Below are 17,317 nucleotides of genomic sequence, written 5' to 3'. Positions count from 1 at the left end.
TTACTTCATTTTTGAAGCTTTAATGCTATTTTTTAACACAGGAATTAACAAAAAAAGTTATTTTAAAGACGTTCTCTCAGAAATCATCTCTGCTATAAAGTCCTGAAGGCAAATAACTCCCTGCAGTTTTTCCCTCATGTATTTGAACATGAATCAGTTCTCTACCTGGTCCTGGCTGAAGTGACCCGTCAGCGCTCAGCAGAGCTGCAGATCAGCTGTAACTGCAGTCCAGACCCTGATGTGAGAGCAAACCAAGACCAAGGAAGAGCCTGAGCTACTCAGCTATAAATAAATAACGAAAAAAGGTAAAATTCAAAAATTCCTTAAATGAATAGTAAGTTTTTCTTAAACTGCAGGAGTGTTTACTTTAAAAGCTGACGCTCTTTAAGTTAATGGTCAGGAGTTTAAAATAAATCAAATACAAAACTTTTTAAGTTTTGGTGACAGGGCTGCACCGAGCATAGCACACAGAAACTAAAAGATCTCATTAAACATTTTGCTTCGACAGACAATTACAAGCTTTGTGAATGTAACAGTAACAGAATCACGTTTCAGCAGCTTTCATTCGGCTGTCCACATGTTGGTCAGATATTTACGATATTTGTGGTCTTTGTTTGTAGTTTTGGAAGGATGAGGACCTGACGTGGACTCTGATCAGAACCTGTACAGGTATAAATCTTCTCTGGACTCGTGCGTTCTGTGTTTATTGGGCGGCGCCCTGCATTAATTCTTTCAACGGGCCTGCGCATGTTTAAACGTGACATGCCCACAGTGAACTTCTAGGAAATGTGATGTTGTTTTGTTTCAGTGAACTGCACTTCTCTGGAAACAGTTTTTACATGTTCCTCTGTCATCCAACCAGCTCGACCGACGAAGGACAGGATGTAACAACTGTAACTTGATGCATGCATGAAAAATGTGAAGTAATGAAAGGTTGACTCCACGTGTGACGATGGTCTGCACTTCATAGATTTGTCTCTCCAGTCTGTTAAGGCAGAGTTTCAGACACACACACACCAGGGAAGACCTGCTCACATTCCTGCTCCAGCCTGAGTCACACCGGACTCAACGACTCATGAACTCCTGGGATTTTTTTGGATTTCATTTTTTGGGGATTTGCAGGAAGTGCTCACTCACTTTTAGAGATTTAAGCTGCTGCTGTTTGGATCGCCGGGAGGAACAGACTTTATTCAGCAACATGTTTTTATTGGAGCTTTTATCTCTGAGCCTCTTCCCTCTGACGGTGTCTGCGGTAACAGCAGGACATGAAAACGGTAAGAAATCATCAGTAACTGTGATCACAGCGTCTCCCTGAGAGTTTGTTCTGACCTCCTTTTACGTGAACAAACTCAGAGCTTCACAGCAACTGTTCAAACTCACCTGCAGTCAAAGACACAAGCCTTCCTGCTTTTTTGTTATGGTATAAATATTAATTAAACAATTATATTTATAGCCACATATAATAAATGCTCACTTCAGAGAGAAGGGAAGAATGAGTCTAAGTTTGTCTGTTTTATATTCCACTTTTAAAATTCAATTTTATTCAATTCAATAAAAGGTCAGATGAACAGAATCAAATTTTCGGATTTACTTACCTGAATAATTGCATTAAAACATCCAGTGAGCTGTAGTTCTCTGGGTGAAATGCCTTCATGATGTCAGAGAAGAATGGCGAGGAAGGCAACTCTAATAACCTCTCGTTACAAGCAAAGTGGGCAGAAGAGCATCTCTGAACACACTTTGGACCTTGTAGATGGGCTGCAGCAGCAGAAGACCACACTGGGGCCTGCTGTCAGCAGAACAGGAAACTGAGGCTAAACTGAGCAAACTGCAGAATAGAAAAACGTTGCCTGGTGTGATGAGACTTTATTTCTGCTGCCATGTTTAGATGGCGGGTCAGAATATGGAGTAAATAAAAGAAAGCATGGCTTCATCCTTCCTGTTATCGTTCTAGTTGCTGGTGGTGTGGGTCTCTGTACCAGCGTCATTACAACTCCACGCTGCCTACCTGAGTTTTGACTACAGTGCACCATCTCCTGATGGCTGCTTCCAATAGGACAGCACTTAAGGCTTAAAGAAGCTTAAACCATCTCCAACTGGTTTCTCCAACATGACGATAAGATCAGTGTACTCGAATGACCTGAGGTTTAAACTGTGATTCATTCTTTAGGAACCGTCATGGTGGTGGCATCTGAAGGAAGTTACATCATCTTGCCGTGCTCGCTCAGCTCCCAGGAGAGCCTCGTACAGACGCGCTTTGATTGGAGGAAAAACGGCGACAGGGAGGTGTTTGTGTACGACGCTGGACTTCATTACAACAACGGCCTGCGAGGTCAAGACGAGCACTTCAGAGGACGCGTGTCGCACTTTTCAGACCAGCTGAAGTTTGGTAACGCCTCCATCATCATCAGAGACACCAAGGTGGCCGACAGTGGCGACTACACCTGTGATTTTCCATTTCATCAACCAGACAGAGAAACATTTAACGTCACCCTGGTTGTTGGTGAGTCTTTCATTTCTGAAAACAAACTAAAGACCAAGTGTAAAAAGCGAAGCACACGTGAACGTTTATAACAGACAAGAGGTGAAATATTCATTTTTTTACCACAATACTGATATAAAAACTTTATACTGATTTGATATCAGTAATATTTGGTGTTTTCTTCTGTTACCAGTGTTGGGGAGTAACGGAATACATGTACCGCCGTTACGTATTTAAAATACAAAATATGAGTAACTGCAGTTACTCATATTTTGTATTTTAACGGTAACTGTAACGGAATACATGTATTCCGTTACAGTTACCGTTTAAAAAGGTGGTATTTAGAATACAGTTACTTTGTTGAAATAAATGGATTACACGGCGGTACTTCCCTGTTTCATATTGTGGCGGGTCAGGACTGTTTGGGTTTTGTTTGACAGCTACGTTCTGTTGTTCCAGGCGGCAGCGTTACGGTTGCCATGGTTACAGGGCGACGCTCTCTCTCTGCGTGTTTCCTGGGTGAGAGAGGCCTTTTTGTTGTTGTTGTGCTAAGCTAATAGGCAGAATGCTACAGGTATAGCTCTAAAGAATGTAGCATCATGGGCAGTGTAGTCCGTGCTGCAGGGAGAATGGACTGCCATACACGTTATGTGTCTGTGAGCGAGGGAGGGAGAAAAAGGAAAAGTACGAGCTGTCATCAAGCAGAAACGGGAGCTGGAAGCATGTAAATATAATAATAACCACTGCAGCCAAGAAGAGAGCCTGACAAGCCCAGTTGTAAGTAAGCTATTAAGACTCGACTGTACACCGTGTTCGTGTTTTCCTCCAAAAACAATAAGTTCTGTTGGAGCAGCCTTTCAACGCCTCTCTCTGTCTCTGCTAGCAAAGTTGACCCAGACAACAAAGTAAAGCTAGTTTTCAGCTACCAGCCGACACAGAACCCACCGTATTAGCCAGAGGTCCCTTTACTACGGTTCGGAGCCGCGGACCTTCAGTAACAGTAATAAATCACAGCAATAGTACATTCATGTAGTTGTAAACAGCATGATAATATATTAAGTAATCCAAAGTATTCAGAATACGTTACTCTCATTGAGTAACGTAACGGATACGTTACAGAATACATTTTGGGGCATGTATTCTGTATTCTGTAAGGGAATACATTTTAAAAGTAACCTTCCCAACACTGGCTGTTACTGACAAAAGAAATCAAGTGTATCGATCGTGCTCCACACTCTTAGTGCTGTTAGTGTTGGTTCAAACAACCCTTTGTGGGGAAAGTGACCGCAGATATTTATCTCCTGATGCCTCTGCTTGTTCTCGGGATGAGAACAGGGTGTGTTCAGACAGGCTGGCTGGTAGGAAAACAAATCAGCAGGAACAAATCTTATTCTACATTCCTCAGATTCAACAGTCCTGTGTCCTGTAACCCACTTCAGACGTGTCATGAAACAGGAACAACAACAACGCAGAACTTTTCCCTGTTTCACTGAAGACAGTTTTAAGCTATTTGGCTGATTTGCTTGTTCTGACTCGTGTTTCCTGCTGCTGTGTTCACAGGTGCAGCTCCGAAGCCGTTTGTTGGGATCCTGAACATCAGCGAGGTCGGGGTGCAGCTGAAGTGTGAGGTCAGAGGTGCTTCTCCAAAGCCTAAAGTAGAGTGGAGGGACAGCGATGGGAACATCCTTCCTGCTGAGGAGCCACAGGTGTCACACACAGGAGAGCGCTATGACATCACCCTCCTCACCACGGTGACCAGGACGAACAGCAGCCTCTTCCACTGTGTAGCCACGCAGGAGGAGCTCAGCCACCGAGCTGCTGACGAGATCTTTGTTCCAGGTTTGATTCCCGCTCGTCATGTTTCAGTCTGTGACTGATGCTGTTTTCATGAATGTGCTTTTCACTGATCACAGACTAAATTATTATTTCTGAAGCAGCACTTTGTGCATGTCATGGAGACTCGTGTTAACAGCAGGCTGGTGTCGTGTGTTTCAGACCAGCTGTTTGAGTCGTGCGGTGGAGACATCGTGCTCATCGTTTCATTTGTTTGTGGGATTCTCTCTGCGGTCGTGCTGATAGCTGTGTTTGTGTGTTTCCTCTACTTTACCGTCTAATCGTCCATGAAGGTACGTTTGAAAGATGGATTATATCAACATCTCTGTAATCTGTCGACATGACTGTACCGCGGATATTGAGTTTTGTTTTATTTTCTTATTCACAGCTTCTTTTTTTGTTGGGTCTTTTATTCTGTGTGTGTGTGTGTGTGTGTGTGTGTGTGTGTGTGTGTGTGTGTGTGTGTGTGTGTGTGTGTGGTGATGTTGCCTTAAATATAATTTCTTTCTCCCTGAGGAAGTTTCACTGAGCATATTCACAACAGTTTGTTCTGCTGTGTGTTTGATTGTGCTGAAATGTAAAGCAGGAACTTGATGTGTTCAGGTTCAGGGTTGATTGTCTGCAGTTTGGTGCGTTGATGTTTTTATCCGTGAACCCGGGAAAAATATGAGTTGCTACAGAAACAAAGAAAAGTTATATTTCATTTCATTTATTTGTTTATTTCACACTTGGTTCAACAGTTTCCACAATTAGTTCTTTCAGACAAAGAAAGATTGTGGCTCAAGAGTTGGGAGTTCGTCTTGTAATCGGAAGGTTGCTGGTTCGAGCCCCGGCTTCGACAGTCTCGGTCGTTGTGTACTTGGGCAAGACACTTCACCTGCTGCCTACTGGTGATGGCGCGATATGGCAGCCTCGCTTCTGTCAGTCTTCCCCAGGGCAGCTGTGGCTACAACTGTAGTGCTTTGGGGTCCCTAGGGGGGACTAGTAAAAGTGCTATACAAATACAGGCCATTTACCATTTTACATGATTAAATGACCAAAGAAAGAAAAATATTCATGTTAAGCTCGAGCTCTTGTTGCAAAATCATATTTTTGGTTTATTTGCTGTTGTTTTAATGACGAAAATGAAAAGTATCAGATTCGGGAAGTTTGCATCGTGCTGTGATGTGTTTAAAGCAGGAGGTTAACTGGTGTGAGTGTGAGTGGTTGTCTGTGTCTGTGTTGGCCCTGTGACAGACTGCTGATCTGTCCTGGGTTAACCCCGCCTCTCGCCCTGTGGATGCTGGGATAGACTCCACCCCCTGCGTCCCTGAGGAGGATGAGCAGAGGAGGAGGGATAGTTGTTTCTCCTGCTAACAGGTGATGTGTGACTTGTTGAGTTTCTTTATTGAAACTTGGAGTCATGAACATATTATAGATGCAGATTAATAAGCCTCACAGCTGCTTCTGCTCACTGGGTTCATTGTCAACATTAAAATCTTTAGAGTTAAAGAGTTTCACTCACAGTCCAGTGGCTTTAAATGAGATGCTGATAACTGTCAGCTTTTTGGGAGCTCCATTTATCACATGTATGTGTTAATGTAAAAGTTGCCTTTGTGTAATATTTACTTTGATCTCTTGTTTGCAGATTCTTGGAGAAACCAGAGTGATGATCCTTCTAAGGATTCTTGTAACGGTGACACGGAGCTGCTACATCAGACACTCAGAAGAAACTTCTTCTCTGTTCAGGACGACAGATTCATACGTCAGTGAAATGAAATCTTTACTTTCACTCTTGTCTCATATTGAGTCAGCGTGAAGGAAATGCTGCTGTTTTATATTTATTTTAAAATTATGGCTCATGATGAAATGAATGTTTTTTTATTGTCACATGAAGCAGTGACTTCCATGATGCTCATGATACAAGAAACATGATCATGGCTGTTGTTACTGGGAAATGAACACTAAGCTACAGTAAAGTCCAGCTTTGCTCTGCACTTTAATGTTTGTCACACTGTCATTACCTTATTAATGCTGCGTTTCATATCTGCAGTCAGATAATGTTAACCATCATTACACAGCAGACTCTCGTGCTGTTTCATTTAATTAAGACAAATATGGCCTTCATCTTTTATTCATTCTCTTATTTTTCTATGTGCAGATTTGAAATTTTGCATAAAATCCAGAATAAAATCTTTCCTTCTGATTTAATGATTATTTGCTGCTGTAGAGTAGCAGGACAGTGATGGAAACATCCTTCCTAATGAGGAAGTTGTACTTTTGCTGAGCAAGTCTTGACTTGTATGTTAGTTTTTTTCATCCTCTTGAAAATTTATTCTTCTTTCTAAAGTCTTTAAAAGAAAACATTTTCTGTCCTTACACCTGACCATTTTTGGAATATTTACTTAAGTATGACTGACCCGTGAATCTTTCAAGCCTAAATTGTAACCGTGTGTGTGTAAAGGTACGTTTATCTCTGAGGTATAACACTTCTTTTTTAACTCCCAAAAGTCAAAAAATGTAACTACAAACAGTTCAGACAAAGGAATTTCTGTGTTTTTCACTGACTGATCAAAGAAAAAATAATGATGATCAAAAATGTAAAAAAATAAATTAAATAAATAAATTAAATCTGAGTATTAAATAAATTGTTCTCTTTGTGTGTCTGCAGCTCAGACGCAGTCTCATACACTCAGCCCAAACTTCACACTCAGATGATTTCCCTCATTTTGTTTTCACTGATTCATTTACAGTGTTGGGACTAACGTGTTGTTAAGTAAAGTGTTACAGTAACTATGTTATTATTGTGGTAACGAGCACGGTAACTAGTTATTATGTCAAAATCAGGAACGCGTTAATCGTTACTGGGATTTAGAGTCGTTATAGGGCTCTGGAGTTGACGTAACGCCGCAATGCATTGTGGGAGTTCAGCACCATATTGGCAGGCCACGACTCAAAGATTCCCCCAAGATTCAAGACTCAAAATTCTTTATTTGTTGCATGCATAGTCATACAAGTACAACACGCAGTGAAATGTATCCTGACACGCTCCTGTGCAAAAGAGGGAGAGAAGAACATTATATACATTAAGAATATATACATAGGGGACATTATGTGCAGTAGTAGAATTGTATGCAGCAAGTACGTTAATTATGTGCAGTAAATGAATTAAATAAACATCAACACGTTTCAGAAACTGGAGCAACTCAAATTAATCCAGATATAATTAAGAATCAGACAAAAATCCTCTTGTTAAATGTCAGAGGTCCAAAACACATAATTAGTGTCTTCTCAGCAGAAAGTATGTGTGTACTACAGCTGTTTTTATAATCATATATCCAGTCAGTCGTTTCTGGACTTCACATGTTTCAGTTCATGGTGTGATTGAGTTGTTATTTCTTTGTCAGGTTAATTGTAATGATTCTGGTTCTAATTGTGCGTGCATGTTAAGATTATATGTCTCAGTACTTTGATACTATGTTGCTAAGATATTTAATATAAGATATTTAGCACTAATAGCAGCGGCCATAATCCCCACAATAATAACATCCAGCTGTATTAGTTAAAGGACTGTTCGACTCTTTAGTTTAACTGCTGCTAGTTTTACCGTATTTGTGCCTTAATATGAGCAAATTGTACGACACGTGTTAAAAAGCTTATCTATGGTCTACATGGACCCCTTGTGGACATTGTGAGATATTGTTGTGTGGAGAAGATGGAGTTACTGTATTGTGATCATAGTTATCTATGACACGTAAACGACAAGTTCAGTTATGGCTGCACCGCCTGGCAAGCACTTTGATGCAAACAACTCTTCTGTGGGAATTTAGACCAATAACCCAACTCCTGCACTGCTGCAGTCTTTCCCCAACCAGACCCTGGATCAACAGTCAGGTACGACACATGCTGCGTACTCGGTCTCTTGCATTCACATTTTTCCTTCAATTTTGCGTTTACGTGTAGACGGGATTTTTTTTTAAAAACAAAAATGGAAAATCTCAGTTTTCAAAAATACCCGTGTACGTGTGGACTAAGTTGACTTTAGGAATTCTGTGTCGCCTCTTGTTGTTATCTGTAAATAATAATAAAAAAAGGCACCTTCACATAATGTGTATATTTAGATTAGAATCCAGACTCTTTAATTTGTTTGCTAGAACATGCATCACATCCGGCTAAAACAAATCTGGATTTTATTCTGTTCAAAGTAGCCGTACACGCACCAAACTGTAAAAGTATCAAACAAGGAAACTGTGACATACTTTGGCTGTGTTTGCACTCTGATGATGACGACAAGCTCGTCTATTCGAGCCTGCAATACTCCAAGGCTGCCATCAGTTTATTAATAAGAATACAGTATAATAATGGATTGGATTTATATAGCGCTTTTCAATCGGCCCCTCTGGCCAATACCGGGATCGAACCGGCGACCTTCCAGAGATAGACTTTCCCTTCAAGGGGGACAGGAATTTTCACACAAATTGAAAAAGTGTATTGAACAGGGAAGGACCCAAAATAGAGCCTTGAGGTACACCGTGTTTAAGAGGGGCTATTTTGGAGTTACGGCGGCCCATATTGATGTGAAAAGACCTTCCTGACAAATAGGACTGAAACCACTGGAGGGCAGATCCTTTTAGGCCAGCATGAAATTCTAGCTGTGATAACAGGATGTCGTAGTCGACCGTGACAAAAGCTGCTGACAGGTCCAACAATAGAGGCAAGGTTGATAATAAAGCTTCCCGGTGCTGAGCCAGAAAAAGATGCCAGAGTTTAAAGTTAAAAGTGTTTATTTATAATACTTTAAAAAGTGTGATGCAAATTTTATAAAATCGGTGTCAAAATGCTTTATAAAACCATAAAATACACAAATATCCATCATTTTGAAAGCAGCTTGATTCTTAAATACATCAATATCAGTTTTAACAGCACAAACTTCATCACTGTGAAAGGCACAGCTGCTGATGACTCTGAATAAAAACAGATTTCAACCTGAGAAATTAACAAACAGATGTGAACACCTCCAATACAGACAGACGTTCCTCCAACAAGTCGACTCGACAGGAAGACAAAAGAAAAAGTCAATCTCATCAAGTTTAAATACAGTCAAAGGTTTGCAGGAAACTTTGGTTTGTTCTGACAACAACGTGAAGCTGAGTGATATTTGAAGAAGTCAAAGCAGCTTTTTATTGGATTTTCTCTCAAACTTCTAAAAGCTTTCACACTGACGTACAGTCAGTTTCCCTGAATGAAGAATCTCTGCTGCACTGATGTTTACAACCATCTGACATCTACAAAAGTAGAACCAGTTTGTGCAGGATCACCAGCACCTGCAGTAGGTTTTGGAGTGAAACACTTACAGTTGATATAATCAATATGATCTCCTTGACTCATCACAGACTGCAGTGTGAAACATGGAAACACAACGAGACGGATTAAAAAAAATAATAATAAAAGGGATAAAAAAACAAAATATTAAAAAAGTAATGGTGACCCCTCCCCCCCGCCACACAAACACACTACAGCTGTGATGCTAAACGGTTTGTGAGTGAAGTGTCACCGTTACAAGCTTCCTTAGAAGGATCGTCTCTCTGGTTTCTCTGAGAAGCTGCAAAAGAAGAAAAAGTGAGAACATGAAGGATGAGATTATAACATCATGTCTCTGCTTTACTCACAGATGGAGAAAAGCAGCAGTTTGTGGTAACTGTGGTGTAAAAACATGTAGTCAGACTAAAATGATCATTTAATGCTCAGAACCTTGAATATTAACTGATAAAGTTTGGTGGCATTATGTGAAGATGAACAGCCTCATGTTGAACTATCAGAATAATCCTGCTGTGCACACTCTGACTTAGTGTGTACACCAGGATTATTAATTATTAATAATTATGAGTTTTTATTTTCCTGTTTAAAGCAAAAGATTCAAACATAAATTGTCAGGAATGTGAACTCGACACTGATCAAATCATCTGTTGTATGGCTGTCTAACCTTACAGGTATATGAAATAAATCATAAATAATAAATGCATTATTCTAACTCACCTTTCTTGTGTTTTCTGATGTACTTTGCAGCTACAAATGGAGCCAGAGCTGCAGCGACAGTCACAACTCCAGAAAACCACAAACCTATGAACACAGCGACTCCACAGCAGGACTTCACCTCAGACGTTTTCTCTGAAACACATGAAAGTTCATGCAGGACTGAAGCAGGACGCCACACACAGCACACTGGATACACACAAACATTAAACACAGTCTAAACAACGACACAATAAGATCTTACCACAGTAACGCACGTCGATCTGATCACGGGTCACATGGCCCATCTCCTCCTGCGTGGCTACACAGTGGAAGAGGCTGCTGTTCATCCTGGTCACCGTGGTGAGGAGGGTGATGTCATAGCGCTCTCCTGTGTGTGACACCTGTGGCTCCTCAGCAGGAAGGATGTTCCCATCGCTGTCCCTCCACTCTACTTTAGGCTTTGGAGAAGCACCTCTGACCTCACACTTCAGCAGCGCCTCGTCCTCGCTGATGTTCAGGATCCCAACAAACGGCTTCGGAGCTGCACCTGTGAACACAGCATGAAGCTGCAGTTACAGCGCAAATGTGATGTCATGCTCTCATGTCCTTCTCTTTCCTGATGGAGATGTCAACACATCGTGTGTGAGAGCAGAGAAATAACAACCTTTACTACATGTTACAGCAGAGTTTGGGAGGACTTTCATTTATCAGCACAAACAGGAACCGTCCTGAGTCCAGCTTCACAGAAGTAACAATGATGTCATCATTATTGAGCTTTCAGACAGATTGATTTGTTAGACTGTGACGCAGAGTGTGACCTCAAAGACTGATCAGAGAAATCTGAAGGCTTGACTGAGAACATCACTGATTTCTACATCTGCTCTCTGTCTGCTACGACTCTGTGCCCCAGAGGGAACGTACCATTACTCACACATTTGGACACCAGCACAGGTTTGATCCCAGTCCACACAGCAGCATCTACAAACTGCACATGTAGAGCTCAGAGACATCAGAGTCAGGCTCAGCACCGACTCCTCTGATGTACAGGGTGGGCCATTTATATGGATACAGCGTAATAACATGGTTGGTGATATTAAAGTCCTGTTTGTGCCACATTAGTATATGTGAGGGGGCAAACTCCTCAAGATGGGTGGTGACCATGGTGGCTATTTAGAAGTCGGCCATCTTGGATACAACTTTTGTTTTTTCAATAGGAAGAGGGTCATGTGACACATCAAACTTATTGGTAATGTCACAAGAAAAACAATGGTGTGCTTGGTTTCAACGTAACTTTATAACAGGTTACAGATGCACACATCAGTGACATCATCACTCACCTGGGATTTCTCCTGATCGATCTTTCAAGGTGAGTTCTGAAAGGCAAAAATTAAACGTGTTTTTTTTCACACAGCATCATGAACTCATGATGGAGCTGATGTTTCTGCATCACCTTTGTGGACATCTCTTGGTTCAGGTAACAAACTGATGAGGTGACAGCTTCCAGCTGTTATTAAAGGGTTTATTTTCAGGATGCTTTCTACTCACCAACAACAAGTTTAATGCAGAACCTTTGTTCTGGCTGCAGATGTGGAAAATCACAGGTGTAGACTCCACTGTCAGCCACCGTGGTGTTTCTGATGAAGATGGAGGCGTTACCAAACTGCAGCTCTTGGGGAAAATGTGAGACCCGTCCTCTGAAGTGCTCGTCTTGACCTCGACGTCCATTATTGTAATGAAGGCCTCCATCGTACATGAACACCTCCTGTTTAGTTGGTGCTTTTTTCCTCCAATCAAAGAGCTTCTGTTCAAGGTTCTGATTGGTGCTGAGGGAGCAGGGTAGGATCACAGCACTTTCTTCTGAGACTGTGACTCCTGGACCTGAAGAATGAAGCATGTTTGATTCAGTATGTTGTAGTTCATAGTTTGACTGTAACTCAAACTCAGTGTGTTCAGATATTTTACTTCACTTATCCGTAGCTCAGGTCACTGATAGGTCCAACATACAATCTACTGTGATAGGATAAGCTCTATCTTCTTGATGCATGTTCAGTCATCCAGGTAAGTAGATCTCAAAAGGTGGATTCTGTTTATCTGTAAGTAGCGTTTTCAGTGGGAGAACTGAACTGAAACTGAAAGCGCGTGAACAGGTGATCAGAATCAACCTTTTTGGATAAACTTTGCCATCTGGTTGCTTCTGATAGAATACAGGTTTAAGGCATGTCCTCAATGGTTTAATATTTCTAAATAGAAGCTGTGCTATGGGCAGAACTTTGTGCCATCACAAACTGAATTTAAATAAGTTAAATTCAAATTACAAAGTTCTGCCCATCTATCATACTATGTTTCATGTAAATGTATAAAACAACTTACTGTGAAATAACATTTTTCCTCACATTAACATTTATGTGTACCATTATTAATCCTTTTAATCTTATCAATAATACTGATGTCTTCCTGGAGACGTTACAGTCATTACAGCTTCTCTGCACTGCTTTAACACCCTGTTAGAAACAGAAACCCCACTTTGTTAGTCACAGCAGTATTTTAGTATTACCGATAATCAATAAAAAAATAGATTTGAGGCGACATAGAGGGGTGTAGGGCGTGAGGAGGTAGAGAGTGCTTTGCTTTAAATTTTGGGGGGTTTCCATCAACGAGGAGCTTCAATGATCAGAGAAGCTGCTGCTATTGTAAAAAAAAAAAAAAAAAAAAAAAAACGCAGCAGAGACTTTATTTCCTCAGAAACCTGAAGAAGGTTCACCTGCTGCTGGAGCAGCTTCTGTCCAACAACTATCACTGAACTGAACTCCATCCTTATTCTATTGTATTCTACTGATCCGTGTTTATCAGTCTAAACTAAACGCTGCTGACTGAACCAGAAAGCAACAGAATATTTCAAATGAGCTCCAGAAACTACAGACAGGAGAAGTTTCCTTTAAGTACTTTTACTCCAAGTACTGTAAGATCACACAGATGTACTTAAAGTGAGCGATAAAAGGATCCAATTCCCGCATTCCTCATTTCTGCAGAAATTTAGAATATTTTCGCTCAGAGCTGTACCTTTAGATATTTACTGTCATTAGTTTTCTTACACTTTTCATTTCCTATAACTGCAGATACAGTCAGGAGACAGAGGCACAAAATCCTCACAGACTTCATTTCAGCAAACTGAAAAAAGCAACGGCAGACGGATCGGCCAAGAGCGGGGAGCTGCTCTGAGCAAAGACGAGAGGAGAGTTACAGAGAGCGAGCTGACCGGGCTTTATAACCGGCGAAAAAGTCTCCGACCGGCGTATAAGCCTCCGACCGGCGTATAAGCCTCCGACCGACGACGGCCCGCCTCTTTCCCCGACGGCCCGCCTCTTTCCCCGTCCGACGAGGGCCCGCCCCTTCCCCGCTGTAGACCGCAGTCGATCGGTCTGCCGTTGCTTCTTTCAGTTTGTTGAAATAACGTCTGTGACAAGGGCGTAGATTTGGCATGGACGGAAGGGACATTTCCCCACCAATATCCAGCGATTATTCAATTGTCCCCACCAATAATTTGATCTCCTCGAGTAAAGAAAAACAAACCCGATAAAAAGAAAAAAAAGATCTGTCAACGTCTCGTTCACCCAGCGGTGCAGAAAGAGTTAAATTACGTTCGCTACTGCGGTCCTACGTCATGTGACAAATATGGCCAATGTGATTGGCTGTGCCTTTCAGGAAGCTCTGTTTAGTTTTAGCAGCGGCAAACCTGCGCTGCCAGGACCTGCAAGCAGTGTTGCCAACTTAGCGACTTTGTCGCTATATTTAGCGAGTTTTCAGACCCTCTTAGCGACTTTTTTCTAAAAAGCGACTAGCGACAAATCCGGCGACTTTTTCTGGTGTTATTGGAGACTTATTTATGATGACTTTTTGACATCAAAGCGGGTATCGCTTTTACTCTCAACAAGCAGCGGGTGCTGCCGTGGGTACCACGCCCGTCCCAAAGCGCTCACGGGCGGAGGATAGTCCTCCCCCAGCTGCTATCAGGGCAGAAGACGTTCACACCTGTGCGTCCGAACTGCAAATGAATCGCGCATGAGCGAAGCCGCTGCTCCCGCACTGACTGTAACGCAATCAGTTCTTCTTTTACTGTTATGCTGTTTTGTGGATCACGAGGTTTAAAACTACTTATACACACACACAAAGTAACTCCACCAGAGTGCCTATTTCGGGTCACTTTTGCCGGTCCAAGCCCGGATAAAGGAGCAGGGTTGGAATTGTGACATTAAAAAAAAAACAATAATTGCTAAAATAAATTTAATTTCTAGTTCTAAATAAACTCTAAATGCATTTAGTACGTTTTTACTCACTTCATGTCTCTTCCACGATGTTATTTCTCTCTCCAACAACATAGGTTACAATTATATTAGCATGACCAATTATGCAAATTAGGCGATGACGTCATTTAGCGACTTCTAGCGACTTTTAGGACAGCCAATAGTGATTTTCCTTACTGAGGAGTTGGCAACACTGCCTGCAAGGAGGAGAGGAGGACGGCAGCACAAAGGAAGAACCTGGATATAAAAAAGTATTTCGGAAACTAACTGCACAACAGGCAGCACTATTAGTTCTCTCAGTCTCAGAGCAGCATTTCTAATTTTGATTGAAACTGTCAGAAAACAGCAGCCTCGAGCAAGCCCGGATATTAGTTTACAGAGGCTGTTAGAATTATATGTCTAACGTTAAAATGTTGGTGACATAATAATTTCTTCCTAATGGCACTGACATATTCACAGGGTTAATTTTTGAGACAAAATATCATGAGGTAGTCATGATTGTGCAAATATTCCACCTTGGAGTGCAGTTTGCACAAATTGTTTTAAAAATGCACTCAGCCTACAAACATTACTGATGAGTCAAGATCTGCACAAATTGACAGAAACACTGAAGCAGCTCCACATTTTATTCTTATTGTCATGTAAGTCGTATTTGTCAGGTGATAGAGAGTAATGGTGACACAAGATCACAGGTGAAATTGGATGATGACTTGATGGTTCATGACTGTATTTGAAGCACATGTGTGACTGCATGTATGTGGAACGTCTCACTGTTATTCATCAGGTGACAGAGGCAGCTCTGCCATGTTGTAGCTCAGACAGAGGTGAAGAGGCGAGGTCACAGGTAACTGATGATTTGGTGCTATAGATTAACTAGTATTTATTGTCATAACAGTTGTTAGGCTGCTGATGTAAATTGATTCATTAGTGTATATTTGACAAAGAATCTGAATTGACACGTCTCACTTTTTATATGGCATGAATCCATGTGTTATTTTATCAGGTAGCAATATGTCCTAGTGCAGTCAGAGGGGAAGAGCCAGGGCCAAAGCTGAGGCACATCAAGCACAGAATAATAATTGTAATCTGAGGATAAAACGCATGTACTGAGGCTAAAAGAAGCTTCAGTGCTCTCAGAAGACTAAAAAGATGGCTAAGGTTAACAGTGACTGAAATGAGATTAAACAATGCTGCTGTATGTCCACCAGGAGAGACTGGACAGTATAGATGTAAAACCAATATGCCAGCAGTTTATCTCAGTTAACGAGAGGAGAAGGCATGTGTTTGGCTCCTTCACATAGTGGACATTGAGTTGTTGTGTGGGACATGTAGTCTATGTCTGTTGCTGTAACAGTAGTTCATGTTTAGAATAAAAAATCCCAGCTCACTGATTTGATCGGGGCAATAGTGCCTAAAATGTTGCATAATTTTGCTGAGAGATCTTTTGTGGTAATCTTAGACGAGTAGTTTTATGGACAAAAACCACCAGGTCATTCAGTGTTCCCTTAGTTCTGATGTGTCAGAGATGTTGGTGTACTATAACTGAACTAATGTTGTTAAGTCCTTAAAGTCATACTCTTTTATTGTCACGACTGTATTTGAAGCTGTTTTTATGTTTGTATGATACCTGATTTATATGGAATATGGCTGAAGTAAACTAAAGCCTAAAATACTTAGTCAGTCATTTGTTTAATAGTAATATAACATTATATAATTCACATATAAAACTATGAACTGTAATTTTAAATGGTTTAAAAGCATGCAGAACTGCATATGTAGGCAAGTATATTTCTCCTTTTTTTTTTATCAAGAAGCAAAGACAAAAGGAAAACAAAGAAACAGGGTTCAGTGGTTGAATCATCTGTCCCCACCAATGCCAAAACCAAATCTACGCCCTTGATAACCTGCATCCTGAGGTTTGTCATGCAGGATTAAAGGAGCCAGACTTTGTTCAGGATTATATTTTACACTGACCCTGGGTCAGTATAAGTATCATACAGTTTAAACGAAGCACTGAAACTTGCACATATTTATTACAGATGCACTAAAGAAAAACGGGATATTTACCGTCAATCTGTGGCTGCGATTAAACACTTTACTGGAAACTTTATTAACTAGTAACTTCATCAGTCATGACAGAAGCTAATATTTCTGTGCTAACATCATTTAAACAGTAACAGCTTTACTACAATATAAGCTAACGTTTACACTGTAACTTTAAGCTAGCACCATAAAGACGGTAAAACACGTAATAATATCTACAAATGCATCTTAAAGCTGTTATGTTAGCACTCGGTGTATTACTAACGTAACCACATTAACATTATTGACACTCGCTGACTTTTAATAGTTATTCTATAAATGCTGTACATTTAAATGGCCTCACCTGTAAACACTGCTGTATCCACCGGATTCCAGCCAGAGTGGATTCTGGAGTCTTCCCACGCTCCTGTTAGTGATCCTCCATCTGGATGGATGATAACAACCTTCTGAACAATCTAGCAGGTGGAGATGGCCCATATCTATGGGACTGATGTCTGCTAATAACACCCATTGTATGGACTAGTGATGTGCGGTTCGATATTGAAATACAGATTCTTCCGATACCAGAAACTTATGTTGTAGAATCGAGTCTCATATTAAAATATCGATATTTTAGGACTTTGGGGTAAACTTGTAGTTTTTCATTAACAGAAACACAGTGGAA

At 41.0% G+C, this 17,317-nt stretch overlaps 2 protein-coding genes across 5 annotated transcripts; one reads left to right on the top strand and one right to left on the bottom strand.

Moving 5' to 3' along the window:
- Positions 1–546: 546 nt before the first annotated feature.
- LOC146517786 (putative butyrophilin subfamily 2 member A3) lies at positions 547–6,907 on the top strand. Of its 3 annotated transcripts, XR_014874204.1 has the most exons (6): positions 548–1,274; positions 2,171–2,503; positions 4,043–4,321; positions 4,478–4,608; positions 4,704–5,674; positions 5,943–6,907. XR_014874204.1 is itself a non-coding variant. In XM_085160439.1 (5 exons), exons 1-4 carry the CDS (start codon positions 1,076–1,078, stop codon positions 4,594–4,596), a joined length of 930 nt encoding a protein of 309 aa, XP_085016565.1. In that variant the 5' UTR covers positions 547–1,075; the 3' UTR covers positions 4,597–4,608; positions 5,943–6,907. The 3 variants fall into 3 exon arrangements, 2 of the variants coding, with proteins under 2 accessions (XP_085016565.1, XP_085016564.1); XM_085160439.1 differs by lacking the exon at positions 4,704–5,674 and having other exon boundaries at positions 547–1,274; XM_085160438.1 differs by having other exon boundaries at positions 4,704–6,907.
- Positions 6,908–9,275: 2,368 nt separating this feature from the next.
- On the bottom strand, positions 9,276–13,626 carry LOC146517785 (butyrophilin-like protein 10). Of its 2 annotated transcripts, XM_085160436.1 has the most exons (6): positions 13,402–13,626; positions 11,855–12,187; positions 11,647–11,682; positions 10,572–10,856; positions 10,331–10,462; positions 9,276–9,896 (listed from the first exon to the last, which is right to left on the bottom strand). In XM_085160436.1, exons 1-6 carry the CDS (start codon positions 13,466–13,468, stop codon positions 9,808–9,810), a joined length of 942 nt encoding a protein of 313 aa, XP_085016562.1. In that variant the 5' UTR covers positions 13,469–13,626; the 3' UTR covers positions 9,276–9,807. The 2 variants fall into 2 exon arrangements, with proteins under 2 accessions (XP_085016562.1, XP_085016563.1); XM_085160437.1 differs by lacking the exon at positions 11,647–11,682.
- Between the last annotated feature and the right edge of the window lie 3,691 nt (positions 13,627–17,317).

Source organism: Neolamprologus multifasciatus, chromosome 5 (assembly GCF_963576455.1).
Source record: "Neolamprologus multifasciatus chromosome 5, fNeoMul1.2, whole genome shotgun sequence".
In the NCBI taxonomy this organism is placed as follows: Eukaryota; Metazoa; Chordata; class Actinopteri; order Cichliformes; family Cichlidae; genus Neolamprologus; species Neolamprologus multifasciatus.
Note: the sequence above shows the minus strand (reverse complement) of the source record. Positions and strands in the feature narration are given on the sequence as shown.